The sequence below is a fragment of the Pelodiscus sinensis genome, chromosome 18 (assembly GCF_049634645.1).
Source record: "Pelodiscus sinensis isolate JC-2024 chromosome 18, ASM4963464v1, whole genome shotgun sequence".
In the NCBI taxonomy this organism is placed as follows: domain Eukaryota; kingdom Metazoa; phylum Chordata; order Testudines; family Trionychidae; genus Pelodiscus; species Pelodiscus sinensis.
The window spans coordinates 21,652,966-21,665,374 of record NC_134728.1 but is presented as its reverse complement, the minus strand read 5'-3'; the positions used below and the strand labels follow the sequence as shown (position 1 = coordinate 21,665,374).

The 12,409-nt window shown below is 40.3% G+C and overlaps 1 protein-coding gene across 8 annotated transcripts in view; it reads right to left on the bottom strand.

Moving 5' to 3' along the window:
- Positions 1-549: 549 nt before the first annotated feature.
- SULF2 (sulfatase 2) overlaps positions 550-12,409 on the bottom strand; it is a 322,126-nt gene continuing 310,266 nt past the window's right edge. For 7 of the 8 annotated variants that reach the window (XM_075901571.1, XM_006132193.4, XM_075901569.1 and 4 more), the window contains 7 exons: positions 8,972-9,031; positions 8,243-8,412; positions 5,968-6,110; positions 5,321-5,444; positions 3,671-3,701; positions 3,315-3,371; positions 550-1,631 (listed from right to left, as the gene is read on the bottom strand). In XM_075901571.1, the coding sequence (XP_075757686.1) occupies positions 1,601-1,631; positions 3,315-3,371; positions 3,671-3,701; positions 5,321-5,444; positions 5,968-6,110; positions 8,243-8,412; positions 8,972-9,031 (616 nt within the window). In that variant the 3' untranslated portion in view covers positions 550-1,600. The remainder of the gene's footprint in view (positions 1,632-3,314; positions 3,372-3,670; positions 3,702-5,320; positions 5,445-5,967; positions 6,111-8,242; positions 8,413-8,971; positions 9,032-12,409) is intronic. The other variant, XM_075901570.1, reaches the window with a different exon arrangement.

The window sequence follows — 12,409 nt, the reverse complement described above, 5'->3', positions numbered from 1 at the left end:
TAGGTAGCAGGTTTAAAACAAACAAGGAAGTTTTTCTGCACACAGCGCACAGTCAACCTGTGGAACTCCTTGCCCCAGAGGATGTTATGAAGACCAGGACTTTAACAAGATTCAAAAAAGAACCAAATAATATTCATGGCAGTTCAGATCCATTGATGGCTATTAGCCAGCATGGGTAGGAATGTGTCTCTAGCTTCTGTTTGTCAGAAGCTGGAAATGGATGACAGGAGAAGAATTACGTGATGATTGCATTGCGTTCACTTCCTTTGGGGCATCTGGCATTGGCCACTGTTTGAAGACAGGATCCTGGGCTAAATGAACCTTTGGTCTGACCCAGTATGGCTGTTCTTATGTTAGCACCACATTTGAAGTTTTGCACACGATATGGCAGACAAGCATGAATGCTAATTTTCAGAGCATTTGCAAAGCCTTTTTGGAGTGTAGTTATAGAAATATTCACATGTACTATGGTATACATGATGATTTATTACTTTGTTCCCTTTCCTAATACTTACTGCAGATTTATAAATATTAACTCAAAAATTCTCGTTTCCTGTACTCTGAGCTATAACTTTTATTGGCCATGATTGTTTTTTACATTTGTAAAAGTTATACCACTTAGCGAACATGTGCTTTCTCAAACAAATTGTTTTGATTTTGAACATACAATATAATCTTACCACATAAAAAGACTTTATACAAATCTGATTTCATTAAAATTCAAGACATACATTAACTGCAATTTTGCAGAGCTTTTAAAAACGGATTAAATTCTGAAACTTATGTAATGTTTAAGTAACAAGGTACCATTTTGAGAAACAATAGTTGGGCATTCCACTTTTTTATTAATAGAATTCTTCACAACTTGAAAGAATTTCTTTTGAATGAGACATTAATAAGTATTTACAGAACCATTCATCAATCTGGCTTTATTACTCAAGAGATTTTCTTACAGCTGGTAATAAGGTGTCCATGTAGATAGTGAACAGAAATTATATCCTTAAAGGTAACTTGAAATATTGTGCTGGAGAGCATTTTCAGCTGCTGCTTCTTCAGTGCTGTTTGTTCGAATTCCTGAATCTCTACATAACATTTTTCTACCACTGTCCTCATTTAATTTGCCCTAGAAATGTCCACATTGTTTAAATCATGCTTTTCAGTTAAACTTAGCTTTGCATCTGCTTCAATAACATTTGACAGTGTAGCTAAGAAGATTTTAATTTGTTTCCACTGAAATAATTTTGTGGGTGCTCTGAGCTTCGAAGAGTTAATCAACTCATGTGGTAGCCTTATCTTTCTTTTCCATCAATTCCTTGCACAGTGTTAGTGGTGACTTTGTGAAGTATAATCCAAAGCAAAAGCAGGTGCAATAGTGGATTTCAAGAAGGGAACTATATAGTCATGACGGTCCCCCAAATTTCACTATCTATTTAATTCACTCAACAGTGCAAACATTCTATCTACTTCAACCTCAAAAGTTCATCCAGTCCTCCAGGCTAACATAATTCTTTCTGAAATCATACACATTTTCGTTAAGTCTGTACAGGATTCAAGTTCTGGCCGGTTTGTATCCTCATTGAGGTCCAGCAGTTGCAGGAGGTTAGCCTTCCCATCCTTCCCACAGTTGTCCTCTTTAAACAGAATAAACATAGTTTAGTGTATGTGTCTTGTCATATGCTGGGATGTGAAGTATTTGCAAATGTAAGTTTTTCTCAGTACTGCCATGCAGGAAAGATAATTTTTAACTCTGGGCCATTTAAAACCAATTTTGTGGAGAACGTGGTATAATAGCCTCTTAAAATGAAGCCTAAAAATGTTAGCTAAAATAAAGTGTAACATTGACCATATATCCTTTAAGTTGATAGCCATAAATAGAAGCTTAAGTTTGAAACATTCTTCAATATAGTACTCTTTCGTTCTAAAGCTGATGTCACCATTTTTAAAATTGCAAGTTAGTTTTGTAAAGTTTTATTTCTGATGGAGTTTAAGGGTAGAGCTATGAATTAACTTGATCTATCTAACATACTTATATGGCCCCCATTCTCATAATATCTGAGTGCCTCATACTCTTTAATGGATTTATCATCTTCACAAATTTGGCAAGTGCTATTCTCATTTATTTTCCAGATAAAGACCTGAGTCAGAAGGGGTAAGTGACTTGTCAAGGGCCATTCAGAAACCTCATGCTATTTTAATTTTCTTGCAGATCTGTCCCCATTTTCAGACTCTGGCAGGTTGAGAAGTATGATAGTTCTGAATTAAAGGAGGAAGACACATTCAACAAAAAGAAAAACACAGGGTTCTAGCAGAATGTCAGAAAAATATTTAAGTAGATTTTGCAGTAAAGTTATTTTTTCAGAATAGTTTGGATAATTCAGTCTTGTCCCCTCCTGCTCATAGTACACAGGCCACCAGTGAAATAGTAGGATTGTGTCTGCAGTGGCCAGCCCCTCCCCCAGTACGTCTCTGCTCAATGAGATCCAGCTTATGTGACTGACAGCCTTGCCTCAGGCCATCCTGAGTTTACATTTCAAAGAGAGGGAGCTGCTGACAAGACTAAGATTATGCTAGTACCAAGGGGAAAAAACCTGATCCTTAAACTGAGGGAATTAGCCTGCTTTCCTTTGCTTGAGTTGGCAATTCTGCTGTTCTTGGCTGCTATGCCCAGAAGGCAGTTGTGAATAAGGGATTTTAAGTATGTATATTTGGCAAGAAGGTTGCAGCCTTTCAAGTGTGATTTAGAGTTTACAACCGTGAACCACATCTGTATCACCTCATGACTGAAAAACCTGCATGTGTTTCATAGGATTGCAAGCTGAAATTATTTAGAAACATGCTGGTACAGACTGCCCTCTTGTTGGGAGTGTGTTTCATCTGTGCTCCACAATAGCTCCTAATATCTTTGGTGCTTGCTTTAATGTTTATATTTTTAAATAGTCTTCTGCCTCTTGCAGTTAATCTAGGGTATTACTAACTCAATATTTGCACCAGCAAAAGTTTCATGATGACCAACTTAGCACCCAAACTGAGGGTTTTTGATGAAAGTTGTGTACCTACATTTCAAGTGCACATGGTAGAAAATAGGTAAGTAATGTAGACAGTTTGAATTTTTAACCTCCAATACAGCAGCAATTTTAGAATAACCCTTAAATAAACACAATCCTGGCAAACTAATAGAACCAAAGTGCCATCTCTAAGTATGAGGATTCCCTACTTGAAAACAGTAACTGAGAATAGATGTTGCATGCAAAAAAGAAGAGAAAAAAATAAGTTAAGTCAAAGCTAATGCTTTTCATAAACTGACTCCCACTCACAGCGACTTGGAAGATGAAGGTCTCTTCATTTCTGGCCACCTTCGACGCTGAAACTGCCTAATTTTCAAGCAGCAAAAGGAGAAAAAAGTTAACCATCACCAAGAAAACCACCAGCACTAGGGTCTGAAAGATGGGAAAAGATTTTAGCCTCAATCTGAATGACAGGAAACGGCACATGCTCTTCCAGTGAATAAACTAGGAATACCACAGAAATTCAAATTAATGGGGATGAAGGGAGAGTTTGCCTCAAAAGATATCCCAGAAACAGGTGAGTCCCTTCTCTGCTTTCCCAGACCCATTACACATTGCTTAGCATGAAGATGAGTCCTGACAAAAATTTGTTTTTTAAAATGTACCTGAACTGCTCATAGCTTCCATCTTTAAGTCCTGAAGAAAAACAAATAATAGTTATCATCTGATGCCTGCAAAAGAATAAAGTACTGGGAAAGGTTCAATGAAAAAAATTGAGACATTTTAGAACCTACTAACAATTCACGAGATTTTCGGGATTACATAACTAACTTCAAATGAAGTGGTGTGTATACTGTTCTGTGCTATCGTTAATCAGAATCAAAGCCTTTTCTAGTCTGCATCAACCTACACAGGGCTAGATTTTTTTCAGCACATGGGTAATACACAGCTATATCTACTATATTTAATGCACAAATAGATAAAAATAGCACAAAGGCTTCTGTACTGATTGTAACACTCTACCATTACCAGGTTTACTTCTCACTGCTGGTCACTGACAAATATCTTGAAAGTGTCAATATTAGGTTTAAGAATGTACATTTCACGGCAATGACTGGGCATTTAAAACCTTTCACAACTATTGTTTTAGGCTTCTGCAAACTCAATGTTTGGGTTAACACTTGTTTCAGCGTTGGAAGTCTTTTACACTCATAAACATTAAAAACCAATTCTCATAGTCTATACTAGAAGATGTAATCAGCATTGCTCAGATCCTTAACTGAAATAATTTGTGTTTTTCTTCATTTAAATCTTTCCAATATAGCTGCTGATGAGGGGGTCAGTATATAGGCTGCTGTGGGAGAGAGAACAACCCTACCCTCTTGAGTTTTTGGAAAGTTCTTCATGCTGATTTGGAATGCCTACTGCAAATCTGGAAATCTACAGTATTTCACTTTAGGCACACTAGGAACATAAATTAAATATGCTCCACAAATTCCTTGAGAGCTCTAAGTTGCCAGGTTAGTGTCATCTCTACAAAACAAGCTGCCAGGAAGTTTGGAAACACATCTTCACTATGGCTCCCAGGCACTTGGCTCCATGGTAGGCCACCTGGTAGCTTGCCACAGAGCCTAGGTGCATGTAGATTTGATGAATCAGTATTTTTCAATGGAAAAAACTTTATATTCGTGATACCACAGCGTGTGCTGGGAGGGGGCATAATAACTGTCGCCAGAGGCATGTAGATTAGGCTACCAGACATAGTAAAATGAAGCGGCGATTTAAATAATCACCGCTTCATTTAAATTTACATGGCTGCCGCGCTGAGCCGACAAACAGCTGTCACCTGATCAGCTGTTTGTCGGCTCAGCGCGGCAGCCATGTAAATTTAAATGAAGCGGCCATTATTTAAATCGCCGCTTCATTTTACTATGTCTGGTAGCCTAATCTACATGCCTCTGGCGACAGAGGCATGTAGCCTAGACGTACCCTATGTTCTGTACTCTTCTACTGTTGGCTTAGTTTTCCCTTCAAATATCTACTACTTTAATATATTAGGAAAGTAAATGAAACAGCTTTACATTTGCTCAATATACTAACTCTATGTAATTCACAGAACTGGATAGCTGAACTCTAGTACAGGAAATTTAGACAAATCTAATGCATGCTATCATGAACCTAAAGACAGTCCTCAAGTAACAGAACATTAACTTTTTGGGCTACAGGTCATAATATTAGAAACCCATTTGCAATTATATGAAATTTATTATTGGTACACTTGGGCATTTGGAGGATGCAAGTAGAAGGGCTCTTACCCAGATCCATGTTTCTAGTTCTCGGGTTGCATTGTTTATATCCTTTGCAGCTTCTTAATTCCATGAGTTGGATGTGCAGTTGATTGAGAATGTCTCTATCTAGTGTGTTCACTGCATTAATCAACTGAGGATAAATAAAGATGCTTGTTAACAAGTGAGGGATTGTCAGTGTATGGATGAAAGTCATGGCTTTATAACCGGTTCAGTGTATCTCTCCAAGGGGTTTGCACCAGTGGAGCTTACATCAGAGACACACAAAGGCTTCAGACATAAGACAAAGCCTTTCATCCTTATTTCTGAGCTGTGACCTGACATCAGAATATATTGTCAATTCAGGGCCAGTTCTAGTCCTCTCAAGGATGGCAGAATGCACCCTCTCCTCCCTATCTTTCCTTAACCCAGAAAACAACTGTCTGGTTCAGCACCACTTGCACTTTTAATCTGGAAAGTGCAATATTTTTTCTGGAAAAGAGACTGCTTTGCTCTAGTTTGAACTATTAGTTCCTAATAAAGTCATTGCCTTATATTCACTGTTCTATTGTATACCATGATATTTCTTTCAAATGTGCATTGTTTGATGAAAAGTTACTTACTTAGCAACTAAAGCACAATGTTAGTATTTTTGTTTCTAATTTTTGTCCAGGTACCTGATATGGGTCAGTGTTGAGATCAAAATACTCCAGGAAACCAGTAGCAAATTCACAAAACAGGAAATTGTGGGTCTCATTGATTGTCCTCATACACCAGTATGTGTTGTTATTGGCACTGGTACAGGCGCAGAAAGGGCCCACTGCAAATGAAAGGTTGAGTGAGAAACTTAAAACCATAAGAAGCATTCAGCCTTTGTTAGGTATATATTTCTGTAGCAGCTTGGTGAGGCACTATGGGTACGTCTACACTGCATCCCTAGTTCGGACTAGGGATGCAAATGGAGACAACCGAAGTAGTTAATGAAGCGGGGATTTAAATATCCCGCGCTTCATTAACATGATCTCGCCGGCACGCTAATTTGAATCACAACTGATTCGAACCAGGAAGTGCGCACAAGGATGCGTTAGTTCGGACTAAAGCCCTTAGTTCAAACTAACATTACTCCTCGTTTTTTGTCAATTCAATTTTTGTGAAGTAATGTTAGTTCGTCCCGGTGCGCACTTCCTGGTTCGAATCAGCTGTGATTCGAACTAGCGCGCCGGCGAGATCATGTTAATGAAGCGCGGGATATTTAAATCCCCACTTCATTAACTACTTTGGTAGTCTCCATTTGCATCCCTAGTCTAAACTAGGGATGCAGTGTAGACGTACCCTATCTGTGTTTGTGTTGAATTAGAATTCACTCTGCCTCACTTTAGGAATAATGTTGTTCTAAGCAAAAATTAGAAGAGGACACAGCTAGCAATCCTGAAACTTGTAGACATGCTCCATTCTATTCTGCCCTGCCGTTTCCACCTGTAGAATGGTCCCACACACCTCCTCTCTGCCCTCTGCATGTTCCCTGCCATATTAGAGTGATTAGGGGCCCTCCAAAACGTGAATCGTATTACAGGTGGCAGTGTCAATAACAGCTGGGTGAATAACTTATTTTTTTTCCCTTGACTGAACTGAAAAACCCAGAAATTTATTTTCTCAAACAAAAAGTTGTTTTGGCTTTCAGTGGTTTTTATCCTCCTTCCCTTTTTAACTCTTTTAAGTTAAACCTAGCTAAATTTCAAAACTAAATGTCTTGTTGAGCTGAAAAAAATGTCAACTTTGCAGCTAAAATTATTACCTGAGTTCAATGTGAATTTGCAAACAGCTTCAATTAGAAACTGCGTTTTTGGCAATTACACTATTTGCAACAAAGACAACAAAATTAGTCCATCTGTAGTCTTAACCCCACCAGTTCTCCCAGATGCCATGGACCAATCTCTCCTCTCACCCTGGAAATAAGCAAATCCCTATGTGGCAGGCAGATAAAAACCAGCCAGTTTCCTAAAGGTTACTTACTCATCTGAGACAAATACTTAAGGAACACCAAATTCTATTATTAGACACTGGTATGCATCTCACACTCTTTGGCATGTGTTAGGGCAAAAGTGGACTCTATTATTTAAAAACCTTTGTCAACAACATGCTTATTTGATTTAAACATTAGGTTATTTTAGCCTCCACTCTCAACTCCCTTTTCAGTCAGGGCTGCACACACATGAGAAGCAAAACAAAAAGCCCCACCAAACTCACTGATGTGGCCTCTGACTGAGAAGAAGAAAAGCAAACACTCCCCACATTCCTCTTGGGGGAGGGGCCCAGGCTAGTGGATTTTGTTTGTTCCAACCCTGCAGGGAGCCAGCATGGGCTTTCCAGTGCTGGGGGGGAGGGAGGCACAGAGCCCTGGGGCCAGATCCAGACAAGCCAGTGGCCAAATCCAGTCCCCGGGCTTTAGGTTCCCCACCCCTGTATTAGTGTCTCAGCAGAAAAATGTGGTGTACTTTTCCTCATCCTGTTGGACTGGCAATACCAGCAGTAAATGCATTGCTGTGTATTGTCTAGGCAATGTTAGCTACCATGTAATTGGATAGTTGTGTAACCACATCAAATCTGAGCAGTTATATGGCTATTCGATAGTCCCTAGTGGCAGGAGCAGCAGTTTGTGCACTCCAGACCCCACTCCCAGGGAGCACCCTGACACCCTGCACTTCTATCAGCTGTTTAAAAATCAGCTCCACCTGCCACCCTGCGCTGCTGCCTCTGATATAGAAGTAGCTGTGTGGGGCGACAGCAGCCCCTATCCATGGGGGATCTGAGCTCCCTGCAGACAGAAGCTGCTCCACGGCAGCTAACAATGACTGACAACAAGGGAGCAAGGCATTGCCTGGTGGTCAAAATCCTGCCCTGGGTAAGGCACCAGCATCTTCCTGATTATTGCTCAGTCAGTGGGATCCTTACATGTCCACAAGGGGGCAGTCTGCCAGTGCTGGTTGTCATGTGTGAAGCAGGTGAGGCCAGGCATGCTGCATGTATCATTGTTTTTTATTCTCTTCAGCAGTTTGCGCAGCTTCTTCTTTCGCCTTTGTTCTCTCAGCAGCCACAGCTTGTCCTTCTCCTGCAGGGCCTTCCTGCAGTCAAGAGACAAGGAAAAGTTAGGAAAATGCACCCATTTTGGGGTACAGAAGAGGAGGACTTGAAAGTCCCTTACAAAACTGAGGGGCTTGCTTCATTAACTGGAAGGAAAATTAATCAGTCATATTTTTGAAGAAATTGCCTTCTTTCCAAAAGGCCTTGCTAAGACAACAGTTGGGAATTACAGCCCTGTTATTAAAAACAGCTGAGGTGTGATCTACTCAGTCCTTACCACAGCTCAGTGAAGTAGGTGGGTTCTATTAGCCCAGTTTACTAAAGATGAAACAGCCCATGAGGTTAATTGACTCACCTAAAGTGTCAGTCCTTCTCAGAAGTGGAAATAAATCTCAGAATTAGTTGGCTACTAGTCTGATGTTAGAACCACTAGACTCACACCGCCCTTCTTCATTGCCCTTTCTTTAATACTCCATGTTTTTTAAATTACAGGAGAGATGCAGTATTATTGCTTTTAGTTAGTTCTTAACTAGTGTGTATTCAAAGTTTAACCTGTGAGCATCTTGCATTTCTCTTCCAAAGAAGGAGGCCAGCACTTACTTGAAAGGATGGAGACTAGATCCTTTGTGCCTCAGTTTGCCCTTGTGTTTGGAGTGGTAACTGGGGGGGGAAAAATCATTCACAATCAATACCACCAAAAGGCAATGTTTCTGTTTATACAGAATTCGCATACTGCATTCAAAGGAAACCTAATATCTACCCATCAATATCACCTCTTCTGCTGAATTATTCGCTAACTACGTGTGGTTAATAAACTGCTACCTAACTAGACTGGAATCTGTCCTGCTAAGCATTTTCTGATCGCTCCACAAAATCATGGGAAGACAGTGACATCTGGTGGTGTAGTGAAACATATATCTGCAAGTAATTTCAGATACTGCAGTTTCAACATGATCTGTTCGGTGCATACAAGAGCTAAAATGATACATTTATCAAATTAATTACATTTCCAGTTCTAATATTTTCTAAATTTATGAAATTGTTGATAGGAAAGTTTCCAGATGCCTACAATTTTTCCTTGTAGTTTAAAAATCAATGTAAATTGACTTGTAGGTGCTTACTGTAGAGCTGTAGGCTAGTACTGTCTAGGAAACAAAAAAGGTAACATTGCAACCGATATATTAGCTTGTACCAGTGTTAATTCTGAAGACCTATGTACTATGAGGGATGCTGGCAAATGTGTGTTGGATTTTAAACCATTTAGTCTACTGTTTAGGTCTCTCTTTGGAATGCTTTTCTGTGTTATAAAAGTTAGGGCTATTCAAGTTTTTGCAAGGAGTTCTTTGATTATTTTGATTTATGTAAATTAAATAGGAAGCTAGTTTGAATTGTTTTGCAATTTAATCTAAATAGTGTAACAGACTGAATTCTGTTACACATGTGCAGGTTCTAGTAGATTCAACAGAGGAAAAAAAGCAATGTAACTCAAAGAAAATATTAGGATATATCTTTGAATGCCAACAGAGACCTTTAAAAAGACTAATTACCAATATGAGGTAACTATTACTATCAAATAACCATCCTGATTCTGCAAGCTTACATCTTGCACACAACGTAGGGAATTGAGTGTTCGACTGGCAAGCCTTGCCTGTGAAGGGTGAGGCTTACCTGTTAAGGTTAACCTGGGAGGGATCCACCATGGATAGAGGATGCTCCAGCTGGGGCCGGGGCTTCTCCAACTGGGATGCCGGAGCAGCCCCTATCTGAGGGGCTGCCTGGCCCACCACAGGCAGTGGCTGCTCCAGTCTGGCCAGTACAGCCCTGCCTGTGGCTGGGGGGGAGAGGAGAGGACTGCTCCCATCCTGCCCTTTAATCAGTTAACTGATTAAACAATCACAAAGTATCTACCTAACTCATTAATCCAAACATGTTCTTATTGCAGAACTGTGGTTTTACATAAGTATAACTTTACTCATGGATCATCCCATTGACTTCAGTGGAACCACATATGCAAATGTTTGCGGAGCAGGGATGTGTAAACATTCTACAGTAAACAAGTGAATCTTTCAATGTTGTAAGTTTCTGTAAAGGTTAAAATAAAACGTGTCCTTGGCAGCATACTGTGAAACCAGTGATTTATAGAGCTATGTAAGCTTTCATGGACTCTTTTATACTGTGTTTTGGAAAATACTAGGCATGGGAGACGGAGTATTTGTGCTGCTTAAAATTACATGGCTATATGCCCCATTACACCCATCTCAGTCTTTATTCAATATTAAATAGGTTCCCACTTTATAGCTCTTGTGCATACTGTTGGGTGACACTAGGGGACATTAAACTGCTGTGGGTCACTGCATTGTAGAATCTTCAACTAATAAGCGCTGCGTGGACTGTGCACTTCATAGCTGTTAGCTAGCAAGTAACGTGCACCCAGGGAGCGGACGGGTGTACTCTGAATAGCTTAGCCTGTAGAAGCAAATGAGATGATACAGGATGGATCATATCTGCCCAACTCTTCACTCAGGCCAGAGATGCCTGTTCATCACAATAGCAAGAATTTTCCCAAAGATCTCTATAGGGCACTTCAAACACACTATTTTTTTCTTTGAAAAACCTTTCTTTAGAACTACTTAACTGATGGGAGCTGGTGGTGTTGTTTGGTTTCCCTAAATACTGTGGCCTGCTCTGCAGTGTGCGCGCGCAATACCACTGTAGATTTATGGCTGATTATTCCCACGGGGATACCTGGCTCACTGGCAGACTCAATAGTAGCCATATTGTCAGCTGTTCCTGGCACTCTTAGGTTGAGCAGCTTTCTTGAAAGTAAATGTTATTCAAGTACTTTAGCAATTGATTTTACAAGATTTTCTGCTATGCCATTTACCAAATAAGAGTTTGTCTGAAACCCTTAAATCAGTGGTTCCCAACCTTTTCCAGATGGGGACCCATTTTGACAATTCATGAAGACTTGGTAACCCAAGGCAATTCAAAAACGGGGGGAGGAAAGAGGACAGAGCCACCTGAGGAGACACTTGGCGACCCTTTTGAAATGTAACGGTGACCCATATTTGGGTCCCAACCCATAGGTTGGGAATCCCTGCCTTAAATGTTCCCTCATGCAATCTGTGTGCTACCTTACAACCCTTTGGGAAATTCTTGAGCTCATTAGAAGCCAACTGTGCAGAGTCCCTGATGCACAATCACTGTTTACATTCAACTACTGCACTTAGAATTCAGGTAGTAAGAAAAGTCTGGGTGCGTCAGGTGCCTTCTACAACCTGGAAAATACCCATTTCTTCTAGCCAGCAGTTGCTAGACATTTTACTGCTGGGCTACGTCTAGACTGGCATGATTTTCCGCAAATGCTTTTAATGGAAAAGTTTTTCCATTAAAAACATTTGAGGAAAAGAACGTCTAGATTGGCACGGATGCTTTTCCGCAAAAGCACTTTTTGCGGAAAAGCGTCCGTGCCAATCTAGACGCAGTTTTGCGCAAGAAAGCCCTGATCGCCATTTTCGCCATCGGGTTTTTTTTTTTTCGCAAAACAGTTTTTAGCTGTCTACACTGGCCCTCTTGCACAAAAACATTTCCGGAAAAGGGCTTTTGCCCGAACGGGACCGTCAAAGCATTTGCACAAGAAGCACTGATTTCGGACAGTAGAATGTCAGTGCTTTTGCGCAAAATCAAGCGGCCAGTGTAGACAGCTGACAAGTTTTTGCACAAAAGCGGAAAAACTTGCCAGTCTAGACGCACCCCTGGTGTCTGAGGAAATGGCTTACATTGCCCCTGATTAAACTGAAGTGGGAGCAGTATGCACTCATTGGTGTAGTCTATTTATTGAAAGCAGAGAAAATGACACTGCTCCCCTTTGGAAAAGCAAATTTCAAGTCAGAAAAATGTGCTTACTTGAACCATCTCTGTAAGAGATGCAGCTGGAGCAGCATTATATTTGAGCACCTGGATTTGAATCCATGATCTTAAGTCACTGACACGAGACCATGGGAGCACCTAAAAAGCTAGTTAGAAGTTTGGCCTTCC